The 22524-nt window shown below is 34.3% G+C and overlaps 1 protein-coding gene across 1 annotated transcript in view; it reads right to left on the bottom strand.

Moving 5' to 3' along the window:
* Window positions 1–7826: 7826 nt before the first annotated feature.
* The window catches only part of LOC105527042 (dachshund homolog 2-like), a gene marked incomplete at its 3' end in the record, with an annotated part of 623452 nt that continues 608754 nt past the window's right edge, over window positions 7827–22524 (bottom strand). The window contains exons 7-9 of the mRNA XM_011963226.1: window positions 11934–12069; window positions 9483–9566; window positions 7827–7953 (exon numbers count right to left, since the gene is read on the bottom strand). Coding sequence (XP_011818616.1) covers window positions 7827–7953; window positions 9483–9566; window positions 11934–12069 — 347 coding nt within the window. The remainder of the gene's footprint in view (window positions 7954–9482; window positions 9567–11933; window positions 12070–22524) is intronic.

Genomic DNA, 22524 nt, shown 5'->3' with positions numbered 1-22524 from the left:
TTTATCCAATCCACTGTTGATGGGCAGCTAGGTTGATTCTGTATTTTTGCTTTTGTGAATAGCACTGAAATAAACATATGAGTGCACATGTATTTCTGATAGTTGGCTTTCAATCTTCTGTGTATACTTTCTTTTTTTCCTATTTCCTTCCTTGCTGCCTGCCTGCCTTTACTTCTGTCTTCTTGTTTTTTTGTGTGTGCTTCACCAATATTTACATATTGTGAGTCCAACAATGCACAAAACACATGTTAGTTTAGCTAGAATTTAATTATATTGTAGCATGAGGTCCCTTCATTGTATCTAATTTGATAGATTAGATAAAATAAGAGCCACCTAAAGCATAGGTGGCTCTTATTATTTGCAAGTATGTTCCCTCAATAGCTAGTTTATTGAGAGTGTTTAACATGAAGGGGTGTTGAATTTTATTGAAAGACTTTTCTGCCTCTGTTGAGATAATCATGTGTTGTTGACGTTTTCTTTTCACACTAGTGTCTCACTTAGCAAATCATGTGCTTTTTGTCTTTAGTTCTGTTTATGTGATGAAACATATTTATTGATTTTCATATGATGAACCAACCTTGTATCCATGGATGATGCCTACTCGATCATGACGGAGTAGGTTTTTGATATACTGCTTGATTCAGTTTGCCAGTATTTTGTTAAGAATGTTTGCATTGATGTTTATCAAGGATATCGGCTTGAGGTTTTCTCTTTTTGAAAACTCTGCCAGGTTTTGGTATCAGGTTTTGGTGCCAAGTTTTGGTATCACAGAATGAATTGGGAAATAAGGATTTGGAGAAACTAGAACCTTGTACACTTTTAGTTGCACTATAAAATTGTGCAGTCACTCAATGTGGAAAACAGTATGGTAGTTCCTCAAAATATATTTTTAAAACATAAAATAGCCATATGATCCAGCTTTCCACTTCCATGTATAAAACCAAAAGTATTAAAAGCAGGAACCTGGACTGATATTTGTACACCAACATTGATACCAGTATTATGCACAATAACAAATACATGGAAATAACCCAAATGCCAATTTATGGATGAAATGGTTAAATAAAATGTGGTACATAATACAATAAAATATTATTCAGCCTTATAAAAGACAGAAATCTTGCCATATGTGACAAGATGGATGAACCTGGTGGACATTTGGCTAAATGAAAAAAGCCAGTCACACAAGGACAAACACTGCATGATTCCACATATATTAGTTATGTAAAATAGTCAAACTCATAGAAACAGAGAGTGAATAGTGATTGTCAGGGACTGTGGAGAGAGAGAAATGGAGACTTGCTGTTCAACTGGTATAAAGTTTCAGTTATGTAAAATGAATAAGTTCAAGAGATCTGCTGTACAGCATTGTACTTACAGTCAACAATAGTCTATTGAGCACTTAAAAGTGCATAAGATGGTAGGTCTCATATTAAGCATATTAAGTTTTTACAACGAAGAATAATAATAGAAATAGAATTTACTTAGAAAAAGCAATCAAATGAATTGTACTAATAAAGCACAAAAACCACAGCGTCATCTTGATAGATACAGAAAAAGAATGTGAAAAAATACAACATGTTTTCAAAGTAAATACACAAAACAAACTAAGCATAGATGAAAACTTCCTCAATCTGATAGGAGACATCTATAAAAAGCTCACTAATCACATCATATTTAATGGTAAAAACTGAAAGCTTTCCTCTTAAGATCAGAAATAAGACAAGGATATTCACTCTCATCATGTCTACTCAACATTGTTATCACAGTCTCTAGCCACAGAATTAGGCAAGAAATGGAAATAAAAGGCATATAGATTGGAAAAGATAGATAAAACTATCTCAATTTGTAGATGGTATGATCTTATGTAGAGAAAATTCTTAAAGAAACTACAGAAAAAAATTGTAAACAATCTATATAAAAACCATTAAAGTTAAAAAATTAATACATTTGAAGGATATAAGAATATAGAAAAAATAATTATATTTCTACACACAGTAGTGAACAATCTGAAATTAAAATTAACAAAACAATTTCACTTATAAATAAATTTGAAAACATTTAAAAACAAAATAAGGCATACCCTGTTCTTTGCTCTTTCCAAATACTATATTTTTTACCAACAAAAAGTTCGTGGCAACCTTATATTGAACAAGTCTATTGGTGTCATTTTTCCAATAGCACTTGTTCCTTTTTTGTCTCTGTGTCACTTATTGGCAATTCCCATGAAATTTTAAACTTTTAATTACTATTATAATTGTTATGGTGGTCTATTATTAGTGATGTTTGATGTTATGATTATAATTGTTTTGGGACTCCATGCACTGTTCCTATATACAATGGCAAACGTAACTGATAAATGTTTTGTATGTTCTGACTGCTTCACTGACCTGTTGTCCCCCCATTTCTCTTCCTCTGCTCAGGTCTTCTATTCCCTGAGATACAACAATATTGAAATTATGTCAACTACAAATCCTCCAATGGCCTCTAAGTGTTCAAGTAAGAGGAATAGTCACATGTATCTCACTTTAAATCAAATCTAGAAATGATTAAGCTTGGTAAGGAAGGTACGTCAAAAGCCAAGATAGGCTGAAAGCTAGGCCTCTTGCACCAAACAGCCAAGTTGTGAATGCAAAGGAAAATTTCTTGAAATACATTAAGAGTGCTACTCCAGTGAAAACACAAATGACAAGAAAGTGAGCTAGCCTTATTCTTGATATGGAGAAAGTTGTAGTTATCTGGATGGAAGATCAAACAAGTCACAGCATTTCTTTAATCCAAATCCTAATCTAGAGCAAGGCCCTACCTCTCTTTAATTCCTTGTAGACTGAGAAAGGTGAAGAAGCTGCAGAAGAAAAGTTAGAATCTGACAAATGTGAGTTTATGAGGTTTAAGTAAAAGAACAATCTCCTTAACATAAAAGTGCAAGGTGAAGCAGCAAGTGTGGATGTAGAAGCTGCAGCAAGTTATCCAGAAAATCTAGTTAAGATCATTGAGGAAGGTGGCTACACTAAATAACAGATTTTCAATGTAGACAAAACAGCCTTATATAGGAAGAAGATGCCATCTAGGACTATCATAGCTAGAGAAGAGAAGTCATACCTGGCTTCAAAGCTTCAAAGGACAGGCTAACTCTCCTGTTAGGGGATAATGCAGTTGGTGACTTTAAGTTCAAGCCAATGCACATTTTCCATTACACACACACACACACACACACACAAAACCTGTAGTTCTTAAGAGTTATGCCAAATTCTACTCTGTCTCTGCTTTATAGATGGAACCATGAAGCCTGGATAATGGCACATCTATTTACAGCACGCTTTGTCGAACATTTTAAGCCCACTATTGAGACCTATGGCTCAAAAAGAAAAGATTCCTTGCAAAATATTACTGCTCACTGCAAACGAATCTAGTTACCCAAGAGCTCTGTAAAAAGAAATTCAGTTTTCATGCCTGCTAACACAACATACATTCTGCAGACTATGTAACGTGGAGTCATTGTTTGACTTTCGGGTTTCATTATTTAAGAAAGGCATTTGGCAAAGCTAAAGCTTCCATATATAAAGATTACTCTAATGGATCTAAGCAACATAAATTGAAAACTTTCTGAAAAGGATCCATTGTACTAAATGTTATTACAAACATTTGATTTATGGAAGGAGGTCAAAATGCCAACATTAACAAGAGTTTGGAAGAAGTTTGTTTCAACCCTTGTGGATGACTTTGAGGGACTCAAGATTTCAGTGGAGGAAATCACTGCACATGTGAAAATAGCAAAAGCACTAGAATTAGAAGTAAAATCTGAATATATGACTGAATTGCTGCAATCTAAAACCTGAATGGATGAAGAGTTTTTTGTTTTTTTATGGATGAACACAGAACATGATTTATTGAGATGGAATATACTCCCGAAAAAAATGTTGTGAACACTGTTGAAATGACAACAATGTATTTAGAATATTACATAAACTTAGTTGGTAAAGAAGCAGTAGAGTTTAAGAGAATTGTCTCAAATTCTGAAAAAAAACTACTGTAGGTAAGATGCCTTCAAACAGCATTGCATGCTACAGAGAAATCTTTCATGAAAGGAAAAGTCAGTTGATGTGGCAAACTTCATTGTTGTCTTACATTAAGGGATTTCCACAGCCACCCCAAACTTCAGTGACCACCACCCTGATCTGTCAGTAGCCATCAACATCAAGGGAAGGCCCTCCACCAGTAAAAAGATTATGACCCGGTGAAGGCTTGGATGATCATTACCATTATTTTAGCAATGAAGTGTTTTCAAAGTGAGGTATGTATACTGCTTTTTAGAGTTAATGGCATCACACACTTAATAGACTACAGTATTGTGTAAATGTAACTTTTACATGCACTGAGAAATCAAACAATTGTGTGACTTGCTTTATTGCAATATATGCTTTATTGTGGTGGTCAGGAACCAAACACGTGATATCTCTGGGGTATGACTGTGCTGAGGAGTAAACTTTAAAGAAGTGCAAAATGTATAGTTTGAAAACGACAAAACATTGCTGGCAGAAATTAAAGAGAACCTAAATAATAGAAAAATATCTTGTTTTCACAGATCAAAATAATTAAAACTGCTTATATGGCAATACTAGCCAAATGTATCTACAGTTTCAGTATAATCCTTGCAGTAATTTCAGTTGATATTTTATCAGAAACTGATCTAAAAATTCTCGTAGAAACACACAGGATCAAGAAGACCCAAAGCAATTCTGAATAAAATAATAAAAAGACTCATATGTCTTTATTTTAAAACTTATTATAAATCTATAGTAATCAAGATAGTATGATACTGGCAAAAGAATAGACATGTAGATAATTGAACAGAATTGAGAGTCTAGAAATCAATGCTTAGTTTTACAGAGAAGTGATTTTTGATGAGGGTGCCTACTTAATTCAATGCGGAAATGTTTAAAACAAACAGTGCTAGGATAATCGAATATTCAAATGCAAAATAATGAAGTTGGTCCCCTATCTAACACAACAAAAATTAACTCAAAGAGGAGTACAGATCTAAGTGTAAGAGCAAAGCATTCTTAGATACAACACCAAAAGCACATGTGTCAAAAAAATAGATAAATTGATCTTTATGAAAATTAATAACCTGTCTGTCAAAGGATACTATGAAAACAGTAAAAAGATAACCCACAAAATGGGATAAAATATTTATAAGTCATATGCCTGATAAAGATATTGTATCCATAACATAAAATGAACTCCTACAACTTAAAAACAAATGAGAAATTAAATTAAGGAATTAAAATGCCCAATTAAAAAATGGACAAAGGACTTAAATAGATATCTGTCCAAAGAAGATATATAAATAGCCAATAAACACAGGAATAGATGCTCAAAATGATTATTCATCAGCGAATACAAATCAAAGCCAAAATGAGATAATACATTGCAAACATTAGTCCAGCTATAATCAAAATCACAGAAAAAAGTAAGTGTTGGAGGGAGTGGGGAGAAATTAAAACCTTCATATATTGCTGGTAGGAAATGTAAACGGTTGCATACACTTCGGCAAACAGTGTGGTAGTTCCTCAAGTGGTTAAACACAAAATTACCATAAGACACATCAATTTCACTCCTAAGTATGTATACATGTGAAATGAAAACACAAGCCAACCCAAAACTGTATGCAAATGTCCACAGCAGCATTATTTGTAACAGCCCAAAAGTGGAGGTATCCCAAATATCCTTCAACTGATGAATGGATAAATAAAATGTGATGTATGCATGCAATGAAATAATATTCCACCATAAAAATAAAAGCAAACAACTTCATTAAAAAGTGGATGGAGGACATGAACAGACTTTTCAAAAGAAGGCATACATACAGCCAGCAGCATATAAAAAATATTCAATATAATTGATCATTAGAGAAATGCAAACCAAAACCACTATGAGATACCATCTCACACCAATCAGAATGGGTATCATTAAAAAGTCAATAAACAGCAGATAGTGGCAAGGTTGTGGAGAAAAAGGTATGCTTATACACTGGTGGTGGAAATGTAAACTAGTTCAGCCACTGGGGGAAGGAGTTTGGCAATTTCTCAAAGAACTTAAAATAGAACCACCATTTGAGCCAGCAATTCCATTATTGGATATATACCCAAAGGAATATAAATCATTCTAAATAATGCATGCATATGTTCATTGTGGCACTGTTCACAAGACCAAAGACGTTAAATAAACCTAAATGCCCATTAAAAACGTGGTACATATACACCACAGAATATTATGCAGTCATAAAAAAGGACAGGATGATGTCCTTTGCAGCAACATGGATGGGGCTGGAGGCTAAGAGAGAGAACTAATGTAGGAACGGAAAACAAAATACTGCATGTTTTCACTTATAAGTGGAAGATAAATATTGAGAATACATAGAAACGAAGAAGAGAACCAAAGACAATGGGGCCTACTTGAGGGTGGAGGTTGGGAAGAGGGAGAGGATTGAAAAACTACATGTCAGATACGATGCTTACTACCTGGGTGACAAAATAATCTGTACACCAAACCCAAGTGACACAGAATTTATGTATACAACAAACCTGCACATGTACCTCTGAACTTAAAAGTTAAAAAAGAAATATGACAATGCTTTTATTACAGGTGAAATATAACATATATTATTGTGACAAAAGGACGTTAAAACTATTAGCTGTTCATCTGTAGGCTCTGGGTTAACTTAACATGTAACATTTCAAAGGGCTAAATTCTTGGTCTGGGTGGTGAATTTATTGTTCAACTAATTTCTGTAGCATATCAGACTTGATTAATCAGAGTGTTTGGGGCATTTTACACGTAGAGAGTTTTCTATTGAAAACATTTACTTCCCAGTGCAAAATATCACAAAAACCCATTCCCAAGAGCAGTTTGAGAGATAAGTGGCTGCCAGAGGAAGGGGATTTTACTCTGTGCCTTTGTTTCCATGTAGGTAAACTAGAGTGAATAGTCATAATTGCTGTACTCTAAAGAATCCCAGAACTGACTCTTAAAGACCACATAACACAATGTCATAACGTGATTAATTTGGTCAATTTATTCGACAAAGTCTGTGAAAAAATAAAATCAAAAGCTTTATTTGACTGATCAGTCAGTTTATTCAAAATACTTGACTCAAAACTAAAATCACAAGAGTGGGCACAGTCAAAATGGATATCAATGCTGTGAAAGCTCAGGTCATACAGACTTTGAGACATGTATTATAATGTCATCCAGTTTTACCAGATACAGTAAGAGTGGGCTACATGAATAGTCTAAACGTATGTCTTTATGTTCTGAAAATTCCTTCATAATAGCAAAGCTGGCATTTTATAATTTTCAGAGCTATAAATCATTTTTAAAATCATGATGATACTCAAAGCAGATGTGAAAACATATGTCTGCCACAGTTGTATAAACTGCTTACTTGTCACAGTTAATAAATGTTGACACTTCTACTTTAACTCATTCCCTTTTAATAACTAAACTCTATTTCAGGAAAATATATTTTTTTCTTACCATCACAAATATAACTGGAAGGACTTGACTTAGAGAATCCCATTTTTTTAAAAAACCTTTCCACTATAACTGGGGTGCAGTTTTAATATGGCACTCTTGCTTATTAACGTCCTCATCAGGATATGTGACCAACTTATTTGATTTAAACAAGTAAAATTCTACCATTCCACAGCAAGAAATTCAGAAATATCAGTGCATACAACTATATATTTTATGAAAATCAGTTACTGTGCACCTGTAATAATGCTCCAGCTGATTTTTCATAGGCCACAATAGCGTACACTTACGTGCTGCAGTACACAGGACAGTCCCAAATGCCATTTTGACTGATGGGGTTTGCAACTCTGATTGTATCATACGCATCATGTACAGCTTGGGACTTTTCTAGCAAAGCTGCTTTACTACCAAGATGTCCTTTAAATAGTCATGAGATGGTCGGAAAAAAAGTCTCAGGAACAAATTGCTGCTGGGTTATAAATGAAGTTTCACCTATAACTAGACTTTCATTACCTGTGCAAGAGTTTGGGTAGTTTAATATCATGAACCTGACTTTCATTCTGACAACTATTCCAAAGTCAGTCATTTGCATTTTGGAGCCCCAGAGGGTATAGCCTTTCACTGTCAGGCTAACAAAAGACAAAACATGTGGCTAGGAAATCAACCATAGATCAATGAAATTAAAATCATACATTATTTCAAATTCCAACTAAAATGCTCATCTAGGTAATTATGAAGCACGTTCAGTTTACAGAAAAGAGAAAATATTCTTCATTAACTCTCCAGTTCATGAAGTATTTTTTTCTATATATTACGGGCACCTTTAGTAAATAATAGAAAAATTTACCCTGTGGTGAAGCACAAATAAACTATCTGATGACCTGAGAAATTATGTTGGCTACTGTCTAACTCATGGTGACAGCAACAATGTATCATCTATGCCATATGATTATATATTTTCCTTTTGTCTTACCCTTTCAGCCTTATAAACAAAGTTGTACTCAGCTTTCATATTAGGAGAGCATCACTTTAAAATTCTTTATCTTCCTTGAACAGCTCTCCTAAGACAAAACTGGATACTATGCCGAGGTGATACACGTACCTCAGCTGATCAAAAGCCAGGTTGAGATAATATGTATCAGTATTCCAGGTAAATATCTGATGGGCTAACTTGCTAAGCTTTCATCTGAAATGTCCAAATTAGTATATATTTTAAAAATCACTTTCAAGGGTTGACAGAAGCAGCTCTCCTGTGTGACAGCAACTCAGTTTTGTCAAATATAACCATCAACTATAACCAGCAAATGGTGAATCATTTAAACATAGTTAAAAAAGTAAACATATAATACAAAGGGAGTCAGGTGTCTCTGAGCTGACATAGTAAGAGGGCTTAAGATAAAGTTGCCAACCACATGCACAGATGAATTTCTGGTGGATATGTAATTTATAACCTCCCAAGTAAACAAGCTTCAGATAAACATCATGGTTTCTACTATTAAAATAACTTATCCGGCCGGGCGCGGTGGCTCAAGCCTGTAATCCCAGCACTTTGGGAGGCCGAGACGGGTGGATCACGAGGTCAGGAGATCGAGACCATCCTGGCTAACACGGTGAAACCCCGTCTCTACTAAAAATACAAAAACTAGCCGGGCGAGGTGGCGGGCGCCTGTAGTCCCAGCTACTTGGGAGGCTGAGGCAGGAGAATGGCGTAAACCCAGGAGGCGGAGCTTGCAGTGAGCTGAGATCCGGCCACTGCACTCCAGTCCGGGCGACAGAGCGAGACTCCGCCTCAAAAAATAAAAAATAAAAATAAAAATAACTTATCCAAAGTTAGTATGAATCTATTCTTACTAAGGGAATTGTGGATGCAGTATACAGCACACGGGTGTTAACTGAGCTAGTATCTGATTATTATATGTGTATCAAATAAGCAAAAATCATTTTACCTTTATTATGTTTTTGGAATTTTTTGATGGTTAGTCCATTATCCTGAACAACAGTAATTTCCTCTCTATTGCTGGGCATCATAACTATAAATAAGAGATGTAACTGAGTAGTTTTCTATGTAAATACCCAGAAAAAAGGCAGAAAACATCACACAAATGACTAATATAATCTAATAACAACTAACATAAGTTTTATATACTTCTATTTCTAAAACAGTAAAAGACTTTTTGTTGGTCTGAAGATCATATAATGAAAAAATCAGTAAGCTGCTTGATCATGTGAGTTCTAAAGTATAATTAGTATATACTTAATATATACTATATATATTATATAATATATATAAACATATATACATAAGAACTTGTTAAACATAGCAAGATTAATAGACAACATAACTTTCTGGAAATTATTATGATTCTTTATAAAACATATTGAAAGAGAAAAAATGTTAATTTTCAGAGTTTATAATTTAATTCTCTTTACTCATATTTTATTCAAACATTATACAGCCCTATTAATAAAATATGGTAGCTGTAAATGTCATATGTAAAAATTCTCAAGCCTTTTTATTTATTTCTAGACAATTTTGGTATCATTGTTAGACAACTGTGGACTGTGCATACAGAGCCTAATTACTGCCAGTGTAATTAGAAGTAAACTATACTGTCAACATTTTTTTCTAGGATATTACATTGCTTCGGATATGTTTGATTTTACTTCTAAGTATAAGTTGCCCATTCTTTTATGATATATCTATTACCAAGTATGTGCTCTGCTTTTTAGCCAGCACTCAATAAATAATTATCTCTATATATCCCTTTCCCCTTTTTGTCTCCTTCTTCCCACCCTCATCAGTATGAATGGTATCCCAACAGAAGAATGTGTCCTTTTGCTTTTTGATTCATTAGTGGTCACTCATTTGTAGACTCTCATTCTTTCTAAGACTTTCTTGAATCAGTTGTACACAATGTTGTAACAACCAGGTAGTCTATGTCACAGAAAAGAGTAAAGCTAGAAGACATCTATCAGGTCTTCCAGGAATTAAACTTACTCTCTGAGAGACATTAGCCTCAAGCTCTGATCTATTGGTTCTTAACCCTGGCTGAACATAAGAATCTACAGAAGAAATGCTGAAAAGCAAAACAAAATACTGCTACCCAGGCTGTATTCCAGACCAAGTGAATCAAACTCTGAGCATGTGGCCTCAGCATCCATATTAATAAAAACTCCATAGGTGATTATATTTGGGAGCCAGATGTGAGAAACACTATGCTCACTATGAAGCTTAAGAGCTCCAAAAAACATATAATACTGACAAGTTAAGTGAGATTTGGATTAATTTCCCCAAGGGATAGTCTTCATCTTTCTGAAATCTAAAACCTTCCCTAATCTCCCAAATTTCTCTTCCCCCAAGAAAATACATTATTTTGGAAAGGCTGAAAGCAATAGCTATTATGAGCTGTAAACATTCACAGTTCACTTAAACAACTTCCCCCCTTTAAGACTAAACGAATAGCAAAAGTCATTTTGCCAAAAGGAAATGGGTACATAGGAGATTGGACTGTGTAGGTACAGAAGATTAACGAAGATTTTACCTAACTCAATTGATCGGTAATTACTACACACTAAATGAGAATTTGTTACAGCTGAATGTACCTGTCGACTTCTATATAGCTGAGTAGAATTAGATAGCAGAAAATGATAAGTAATCAAAGTCAAGTCACACAGAGAAGAGTAATTTTTATCACCCACACTTCCTTGGCACTTTTTCACATAATGTTTCATTTCACCTCTCAATAATCCAGCACATTAGACAGGGTGATAAGGTTTTTTCCATATAATAAGTAAAGAAACTCATGGTTGTTAAGTGGCATACACAAGATGTTATAGCTAGTTAGTGCCAGACCGATAGCTAGACTAAAGTTTCCAATATGCCACATCACAACCAATTTCTGGAAGAGTGTCTATGGTGTAAGGCTTCTGAGACAACAAAATATATATAAACATAGGGGAAATCATGTTAAATATTTATGATCTAAGTTGTTGAGATTGTGGCAAATCTTATATTGATTCACTTTTTATTCACCCTTAAAAGGGGAACTGCCTAAAGGATATTTTAACTTCCCTTATTCAAAAAGATATTGTGATTGTGTCAGGTGTATTATATCATATATAGAACTCACATATACTCTACAAACATTTCATCATATTACTTCCATGAGATTGAATGATACAGTAAAGGAAGATCTTTGCAGAGAACACATTTCTAATAATGTAAGTTTCATTTTGTTGGTCATATTGTTTCAGCAATTACAAATGACCAACTTTCAAAAAGCTATTTATATTAAAGAGGTGGCAGCTTCTTTAATTTTCCCTCTCCTCTATTTTTCCCAACAACTAATTTCCTGAAACAATATTTTTCAATTACCTGTTTCAGAAAAGTTACTCACCCATTCTTTCCAAGTGATGATCCATCTGAGAGGGAGAACTGGACACACTGCTGCTGGAGTGGGAAGAGGTCTGGCTCCCAGGACGATGATTCTCTTCCAGACAAGGAGCAGGAGAAGGACTCTCTGGGATCCGCTCCTGACACAAAAGGAAACACAAAAGGAAATGTCATCTATGCGCCAAGTTTTTATGTTGGTTGAGTCTATACATTTGAAATGTTGACCTCTCACTTATTGTGAAAGTGTACTCATCTACAATAATTCGTCTTACAAACATATCTCTTTTTTTTTTATTATACTTTAAGTTCTAGGGTACATGTGCACAACGTGTAGGTTTGTTACATATGTATACATGAACCATGTTGGTGTGATGCACCCATTAACTCGTCATTTACATTAGGTATGTCTCCTAATGCTATCCCTCCCCCCTCCCCCCTCCCCACAATAGGACCCGATGTGTGATGTTCCCCTTTACTTCTCAAAAAACATATCTTTAAACAAAAATATATTTTTGATTCTTGTGAAATTAATAAAATATCATCAGGGCTAAATTATAGAAAAAGACAAAAAAGCATATGGTAAAGGGTCAAGAAAAGTTAATTTCCATGGGCTCTCCTAAAAACTTCATAAATGATTAATAGTGTAGGTGTGTTTTGAAGGTTATTGTTATTGTAGCTTCTAGATTGATGTAAAGTTCATAGGAAGGCCTGAAGGGTGATACTCCTATCTCATTAAGAAGGAGAACTCCCATATGTAAAGACTTGAGAGCCCTGGAATAAAACTCACAAATCGTAGCACCTGGTACAAGTTGACCTTTTCTGTGTGGACAAAATTTATGCAAATAATATACTTGGATATTAGATACCTGTAACCTCTCAGACCTTAATAACTTATGTTGAATTCTGCCAACAAAATATTTTAATAGCCTGGGCACGGTGGCTCATGCATGTAATCTCAGCACTTTGGGAGGCCGAGGCGCGTGGATCACCTGAGGTCAGGAGTTCAAGACCAGTCTGAGCAAAATGGTGAAACCCCGTCTCTACTGAAAACACAAAAATCATCCAGGCATGGTGGCAGGCACCTGTCATCCCAGATATTCGGGAGGCTGAAGCAGAAGACTCGCTTGAACCCAGGAGGCAGACATTGCAGTGAGCTGAAGTCGCATCACTGCACTCCAGTCTGGGCAAAAAGAGCAAAACTCTATCTCAAAAAAGTATATATATTTTAATAGTCACAGTACACGATTATTGTTTTTTTCAAACTTAACGCTACTATCTATCAAGGTCACTTCTTCTAGTATTCCATAGATTTTTGTAGTTTTCAGTAATGAATTTTAATATAATATTTTTCATACTTCTGCAGTAATTATTACGGCTCTTAAGACTTCTGATTATTAAAATTGCTATAAAACACTGAAGCTATTCACCATGTTTATGCATCACAAATTGATGAATAAATCCAAATCATTAAGTTAATTTGATCAATAAAAGAACCAAATTGCAGTGCTTATGCACATATGCAATAAATGTGACTGGGTGATAGACATGCTGGGACAGAGAATGTTCTATAAAATATTTAATTCATCCATAATAAATTTCTTCAATTAAATGTTGTATCTAATTATCTGTAATCACATCATTATTCTAATCACCATAACATTAAGAAATAATTTGTCAAATATGTGCTTGTACATTTCCACATTGATTTTGCATGAGAAGCCCAAATAACCCCCCTAAAAACTGTTTGTTTAATGCAAAAGTAATAGCATGAGAGTTAAAATGTATTATTTCATTAGTAGTAGTTAACATTATCCAATGTCTGGCATTGCAGCAGGCACAATGATGCCACCTCCCCAACTTAAAATCTCCAATCCCCATCTTAATCCCAAGAACCTGTGAATTTGTTACTTCACATGGCCGAAGGGACTTTGCAGATGCAATTGAGAATTGTGGAATAGGGAGATTATACTGGATTATCTTAGTGGACCCAATCTAATCACCAGGATTCTAAACTGTGGAAGACACAGGCAGAAAAGAAGGGTCAGAAGGAGAAATGACTGCAGAGGAATTGTCACAGAGATGCAACATTGCTGGCTTTGAAGATGGAAGAAGGGAGCCATGAGCAAAGAAATGTGAGTGGCCTTTAACAATAAACACTGGGCACTTCTAGAAGGGGTAGATAGGGAAAGGGGAAGGGCTGAAAAACTACCTATTAGACACTATAGACACTACCTAGGTGATGGGACCATTAGTACCCTAAACCTCACCATCACATAATATATCCATGTAAAAAACCTGCACATGTATCCCATATATCTAAAATAGAAGTTGAAATTATTTTAAAAGAAGAAAAGAAAACAGATAACACATTCTTCTCTGGAGCCTATAGAAAGAAATGCAGCACACCTTGACCACATCTCGCTTTTAGCCTAGTGAAACTCATGTCCAACTTCTGACCTACAGAACCCCAAGATAATAAATTTGCACTGTGCTAAACCACTAAATTTGTGGCAATTTGTTATAGCAACAATAGAACACTAATACGGTCATCAATGCAGTATGCATATTTTTAAATTTTGCTTTACATTATTGCTTAGCATTTCATTAACATCCAATAACTTTAGTGAAATGAATAGACTTTGAGTATATTAGCTGTAGTATATGCTAATTAAATACCAATAATTCTAAATGTATATTACATGTTAAGGACTTTATAGCTGTTGTCATGCCTCCAAAACAATGTTTCCAAACAGAGTAGAATACTGATATATTTCTCTTATATTTAGTATGCAAGAAAATATCTGCTTGTCACATAATGTCTGCCAGGAAAAATAAAAAGAAATATAGAAGCAAAGCAGAAGAAAAGAATCAAGTTTTTTCCCCTAATAATTCTATTCACATTTTGGAGGGATGGTACAGGTACTGAAAGCAATATCCATACAGCCCTTCTATCATACGCTTTCAATTTTGAAAAATAAACATGTAGTTTATCAGTTGTGAAATTCAACTTAAACTATAATGCTTTAAAATATATTATTCAAATAGTATGTGTACGCGTGTGTGTACACACGCACACACACACGCACACACACACACACACACACACACCACTGAAAGGAATTTAATATATGTGGCCTTTTTTTTTTTGTCTTTCATCATTGTGTCTCACTGATTCCACGCCAAAATATGTGCGAAAACTGCAGAACATTCGCTATTTGTGTTTGAATTCCAACACTGAAAATGTCCTTTAAATATGTGTAATTCAGTGAACTATATTTATCTCTAATGGACCTCTGAATGAATGGAGAGGGACAAAGTGCAGCAGTTATTGTGAAAAAATAAAACTGACAAAAGGAAAATCACTGTGTAATAGCAAACTGGCATCACATATACAGCAATGTATGCTGCTGTAATAAAAATAAACAATTTTTGAGTGATCCATGCAGTTTCATGGTTTGATAAAGAAGAGAATCCAACTGACAGTGATACTTGGCCTTGCTCACCCTCCCTAATAAAAGCTGAATGCTCATTATGAATACATAAAAATCATAAGAGCACCTATACGAATAGAAAATATCATGAATGTTAACAAAAATGAAATTGATATTAACTCATATTAAGAAAAAATAGTGGATTCCTCTAACATATTTAAAATTAGCATAGGATCAAACAATATAAACTCCAATAATTTACACTGAAACTCCTTCTTTGCATTTTCAGCAGCATCTTATGTGAAACAATGAACTAACTTTGAGAACGTAATTTAGAAGGTGACTATTAAGAGTGACAGTAACATTTTGCATGAAGCAAATTTTCTCCTTTAAGATTTTGTAGCCTGTACTTACCAAACTTGATCAAGATTCAGTCCATTATTATTTTTCTAAGGCAGCACAGAAGTCAGACTTTTTATACCACGCAAACCATGTTATGTGAATGCAGTGTCTCATATTGATTAAGAATTAGGTGTTGTGTTTTATTCTAATCTCTGTGGAAGTGGAATGTTTAAGTTCTCCTAAAATAATGAATAATTATATGAACAATTTCTTCTCTGCAAGTAAACAGATCCATTTCTTAGCCCTGTAATAAGTATGCATCTATTTAGCTACTTAACTGCAATATGCTTTGGTTCATTAGGTGGCTACTGTTGTGTCTCAGCCTAGTTAAAATTTCACAGCAAGTTAATCTGTTTTACTACAAATGAGAACACAAGCGATAATGTTTTCACCATTTGCCAAATACAGGATTAGCAGTATTTGCAACAAATCAATAAGTACATTTAAAAAGGAAACTTGCAAATCTAAAACCCCAATCATTTTTACTCATTGATAAGTTCATTTACATGGCATTTATGACTTTTACAACCCTGTTACTTTTCACGTATTTAATTTATGCTCCATCGAAAACAACTGTAGCTCCTATGAACCACAGAAGTCTTCTCCAAATCCAAAGCAGCAAAGGACAGAGATTTCCAAAATGTACACATTCTCACAATTCCTATTTTTCCCTGTAATTAGTAATACTGTCTTCAATAATAACTCAGATTCTGACGTGTACTTACATAGTTCAAGGACTCTGCTTAAAAAGAATAAGTTTTTATAGAAAATGTTATTAATTAGTACATACAATGCCTTCTTCTACTATACCAGTTCCTTTTCTTTAGAGGTATATCACAAATAGTTAAAAATGATGCCCATTATATCAAATTATTTGAAAGTACATTTGAACCTTCATAAAGGATGGGACAATGTTTAGAAAACTGAGTTTTTTATCACAGTCAATTTGGCTTAGGATTCAGTTTATTGGCACTAAAGTATCAACTCTGACCATGTTCATAGAGGTCATTTATTTCATTTCAATATATTGTTTTGCATTCCTGGAAATATGGAAGTATACACAGAATTTACAAAGTACTAACACATTTGTGTTAAGTATCTCTACCATGTGGTAATATGTATGTGCACATGTTCCATTGCCTTTTAAAAACAACTGTGTCAACGTTGAATTGCCTCTGATATTTTATTATATTGATTTCTTTCAAGAATTCAGTAGAATTATGTAATATATGTCTTATTTTTATTTAGTTTGACTTCAACTCTCATTGTAATTACTCTTCCAAATGTTAATCTATTAATGAGCTCCTCAAGGATTTAATGGCATTTTGCTGCTGAAGAGTGGCTTTTGGAAGTTTATTTGAATGCTGGATATTTTATTCATGTATTCGTCTTGATATTTCATATTTAATTGATATGCTTCTTCTGTGTTGTCACCAGAGTTCTGCAGAAACAGAACAGATTGTAACTTGAAAGACTTTAATAATAAAACCAGAGACAGTAAAATAAAAATTTGCTCTTTGTTATTACCAACTTGGCTTACCACTAAATAGGGGGAGTAATTTGATGCCCAAAGTTGGTTTATCTAAAAACTTTTGGAAGCATGACACTTTACGGATGTTTATGAAACAATTCAAGAATTGGTCTGTGTTCTACAATCAGCAATTTACCATTGAATTTAAATTAACAATGATGAATATAGTAAAGTTTTCATAAGCTTAAAAAATGGAAAAAGGGCTCTTGAGGTTAAAAAGGAAAAATCATGCAATTTAGTAATTGTTAAACTCCCTATTCCAGGGTAGAAGCTATCACAACATCTGTATTTCATTAGTCAATGAAACAGTGAGTCCACAATACTCTTATCTTGTTTCTCAAGGAGCGTTTAAGAAACTCATCACTCAGAAAAAATATTCTAGATATTGGGAGCTTTCACTCTTCAGTGGTTTTGAAGGCATAATTGCAATCCTGAATTAGAAGAGGCAACATAATATTATGCATAAAAAATAATGCCAGATTGGGGGTGCAGCTGGAATACGTAAGCATGAGAGTGGAAAATAATACACACAACCTATGTGTGACCGATGTGGTGTTTGAACAAAGAATCCTCTCCTCTCTTTAATGTGATGAACTTGTCCTGGAAAAGGCTCACAGATTAAGGGAATCAGCCATAATGTCTGACCATAGCCTAAAATACCTTCAAGTGGGAGAATGGATAGTTCAGTGGGAAAAATGCATGGCTTCCAAGTTATGTTGTGGACTTGTAACTCTGCCACCCACCCACCTACCCACCCACCCAAACAAACAAACAAACACAAACAACCCTTAATGCCCACTCAATGCATCTTCATCTCATGCTCTGAGACAGTAATAGCTTTCTCTTTCCACAGAGCACTTAGACTGAGACCCAAGTAGTGATTTTTGTCAGTGAATTTGAATTATCACACAAAAACCTCTCTGTGTTGACTAATTTTAATACCAGATGTTCACATGCTAATGCCACTGCCATGTGACCATTTGCTATCAATTCATTAATCACCAGCTGCTCAGCCAAACAAGAAACAGAGCTAATCAGATGGTGTTGGTAAACTGCCAAATAACAGCTTCCAACTTAAATTTCTTAAATGTGTTATCAGAAAAAAGCTATGGCACACTGACATTACACAGTTTCCCACAAATAGAGAAAAATGTATTGTAAGACACTTAAATGTCAAACAGGGAATAGAATTCCATACCAGTAAGGTATTTGACCTATTTTTGTCTCCATGATTTTGCCACATTCAATAATATAATTTAAGGATTAATAGTCTTGCAAGCCTAATGATCATAATGCAATTCCAATTCATGTTATAGCTATATTATTTATAAGCAACACATGCTAATAGTTGAGCCAACACCAAAGGGATCTGAGCCAGAACTAAAATTCACCCAGTGCCTTGTGTAGCAATATTCCCAAACTATCTACTGACAAAAAAACAACAAGAAACATTTATTTGCAACTTGTAACGTCTTTTCCACTTTTGTATTTAAAGTCTGTATTAGTAATAATAATTTATGTTGGAAACACTCCCCAAAGTTTAATATCCAATGACTCCTTTAGCTTTCATTCACTCATGCAACAAATATTTATTGACTGCCTGATGTACCCCACTGGGGATGAAAGGAAGGCATATGTGTGTTTTCATATGCATTGTAGGTGCCCATGGTGCAAACTATACTAAATAATTCACATGTAAACATTCAAATATTATTTAAAATTAAACACCAACCAGATCAAGTTTGATATTTAATTGGGCACCCTTCTCCAGCCCCCATCAGGCTCATAATCTTTATTCTGGGGTATCAAATCAAGGCAACTATCACAGGTAAATCAATGCTGTAGGCCAATAACTGTAGGTGAATTTAAAGGTGGAGGCTCCCTTTGTCCCATTACTGATGAGAGAATATACAGAAGAATCTACATAGAGGAAGCTACTTCTATCTCATGCTAGTTTTTGGCCACAATATGGTTTTCTACTTACTACTATTTCTGTATGGATTCTTGAATATAAAATATTGGTTAATACATGCTGTGCACTGAGTAGGTGCCAAACATTACTCTAAATGTGTTAACATGCTTTATCTCACTTAGGCTCGTGTTAACACTATAAAGTAGGTACAATTATCATCCCCATTTCCTTGGGACCATGAGGCAATCTGAGACACAAGTGGGTTAATTAATTTGCCTAAGGTCACATAACAAGGAATGGTAAAACCAGGATTCAAATCCAGGCAGATAGCAATTATACCATACTACCTCTAATGAAATCTGCTTCTGAATGCATCTTATTTAACTAACAAATTATGACGGCTCTAGCCAGAAGTGGTCCTTTTGGGGGTGGAGCCTATCTATGTCTGTTTCTTTTCTGTGTTTTGGACAAAGCAATATGAAAGAGTCTTTTGCACACATTCAACATTTGCTAAATCAGTGAATTCTGTTTTCTAACAGAAAGTGATGAAGATAATAGTACAATAAGCCAAAAGTCAACAGTAGCTGTCGTTTCTGGGTAACCAAAAGTATAATTTCAAGACGCTTGCTGATTTTTAAATTTTTATTACCCTTTTTTGTTCTCAAAATGATGGATGGTTCTAGACCTTCCATTCACCCTATTTAATGGAGTTCTGTTCAATGGAACTTTCTCCAATGATGAAAACATTCTATAATTGTGCTGTCTAATACAATAGCCACAAATAACATGTGGCTATTGAGCACTTGAAATGTGACTAATTCAGTAACTGAAGTTTGAATTTTATATTTTTATTTAAGTTAAAATACCCACACATGCCTAATGGCTACCATTATGGGCAGTGTTGCTATAGTAGATATATCCTATGCATCTAAGATGCACTGTTAATTATTTAAATCCATGGAGGCAAGGAAATCTATCAGACTATGTAAGAAATACATATTTTCTTTGGAATAAAACTTCTAAAAGTTATATCACTTCTGAAACCTAAAATGAAAAAGACTTAGCCAGGTGTATTTTCCCCTGTGGTAGCTTTCACTATTTGAGGACATTTGCAGGCATCCACACTTCTAATCACCAAACATTTTTTTTAACTAATATTTACATGCTGATAAAAAAAAATGATCCAAATGCAATTAAGCTAAACTCCCTTCCAATTTAATATCATTCTCTGTTAAAGTGGTATAAATTAAACTGGTAAACAAACTTTATTCATTCACTTTTATAGAGAATTCTCAAACATTTAGTTAATGTGTTATGCTTTGTTGAAGGTATTGAAAAGTAAACTGGTTGGAAAAGTTTTTTTTGCTTGCTTTGCTTAATAGATATAAGAAAAGGTTGCCAGTTTTTGGAGAGCTGGTTTTTAGGCATATCACTGGATGCTGGCCCAAAAATTATAAAATCTGAAACACTGAATGTATAAGTCCATTATAGAAATCAGAAGTTTTTCTTTCATCGTAACATTCAACATTACCTGACTAAGCAAATATTAAGTTGATGAATAAGTACACAATTTCTGTGTTCATTTGAGCCTATGAGCATTCAAACAAACAAAACTAGACTTGTAACATTCTGAAAATAAATGCATTTTGTGAGTATGCACTCAATCACAGTTGCATATATCCCATAGCTTTCTTTTTAGGAATGTGAAAAATAAGAGACAAAAATAGCACACTAACAAATCACCCAGTATTAAAATTTTAAGCAATGTGAAGGTAGATAAGTAGAAATAATTATAGGTAGTTTCACTTCTTTTTATAACTCAAAAACCCTGGTCTCATAGGGCATAAAAGCAAACTCTACCATGTTTTCAAAAGAGAAAATATGGGTTCATTTTGTCTATCTAAATACTTAATAGAGAATTATATAATTATTTCTTTTGTTCATTATTTGTCTCTCCCATTTAAATCATAAACCTTGAGCACTACCTGATACACAATAGTGATTCAATGAATAGAAAACAAAAAATATGAATGAACCAACAAATTTTTTAAACCAGATACCAGTGGCTTCATCTGATTCAGTTAATTGTTAACAAATAAGCCTGCCAGCAAATGACAAATTGACTTACTTGAATTGAAATGAAAAGTTAACACAGCTTAAAGATTAGCCTAATCAATTTTCAGATGTAAACTATAATTTAAATAAAAACTTTATATGTAAATATAGAAGTAAAGTATAAAGAAAGCAAGATCCATTTTGCAGAAAGGAAAACTGAGGTGCAGAAATATTTTAAAAGTTGCTCCTAGGACCTTTGTCTAGAAATACTAAATGTTAGAAATAAGTATGATTTGTATAGCCAGTCATTTATTAACTTGATATATTCTATGCAGCATATAATCCTATTATTCAAAGAATATACTAGAAGACTAGCTTCCAGTGGAATTAGTGATCCAAGTGTTATGATCATCAGTGACAAGCATTAGCACAGGCATCAGCTTAACACAAACCAAGCTAAAGAAGAGTGGCATGTGTTTAGAAGGACACTGAAAACATGTTTCAATATCACAGCTTGCTTTGTTTTTAATCCCAGGGATTTTAAAAAATGATATGGCAAAAAGGATGTCTTATGCAGTTCTTGCATTCCTACAAATAAATACCTGATACTGGGTAATTTATAAAAAAGGAGATGTAATTGGCTCATGGTTCTGCAGGATGCACAGGAAGAATAGCACTTGTATCTGCTTCTCAAGAGGCCTCAGGAAGTATTTACTCATGGAAGTTGAAGCAGGAGCAGGCATATCACATGGCTAGAGCAGGAACAAGGGTGGGGAGGTAGGTGCAACACATTTTTAAATAACCAGATCTCATGTGAACTCAGAGTGAGAGCTCACTTAGCACCAGGGGGATGGCCTGAGACATTCACAAGGGATTTGCCCCCATAATCCAAACACCTCTCATCAGATCCGACCTCCAACACTGGGGATTACATTTCAATAGGAGATTTGAGCAGAAACAAATACCCAAACTATATCATTCCACCCCTAGACTCCCCCAAATCTCTTGTCCTTTTCACATTGCAAAGTACAATCATGCCTTTCCAACAGTCCCCAAAAGTCTTGGTTTGTTTCAGCATTAACTCAAAAGTCCAAAGTCCAAAGTCTCATGTGAGACAAAGCACGTCCTTTCCACCTATGAGCCTATAAAACTAATTGCTTACTTAAAATCAATTAATTCAAATTACTTACTTCCAAGATACAACAGGAGTATAGGCATTGGGTAAACATTCATGTTCCAAAAGAGAGAAATTAGCCGAAAGAAA

This window comes from Colobus angolensis, unplaced genomic scaffold (genome assembly GCF_000951035.1).
Source record: "Colobus angolensis palliatus isolate OR3802 unplaced genomic scaffold, Cang.pa_1.0 Scaffold603, whole genome shotgun sequence".
NCBI lineage: Eukaryota > Metazoa > Chordata > Mammalia > Primates > Cercopithecidae > Colobus > Colobus angolensis.
This window is presented reverse-complemented; position numbering and strand designations above follow the sequence as displayed.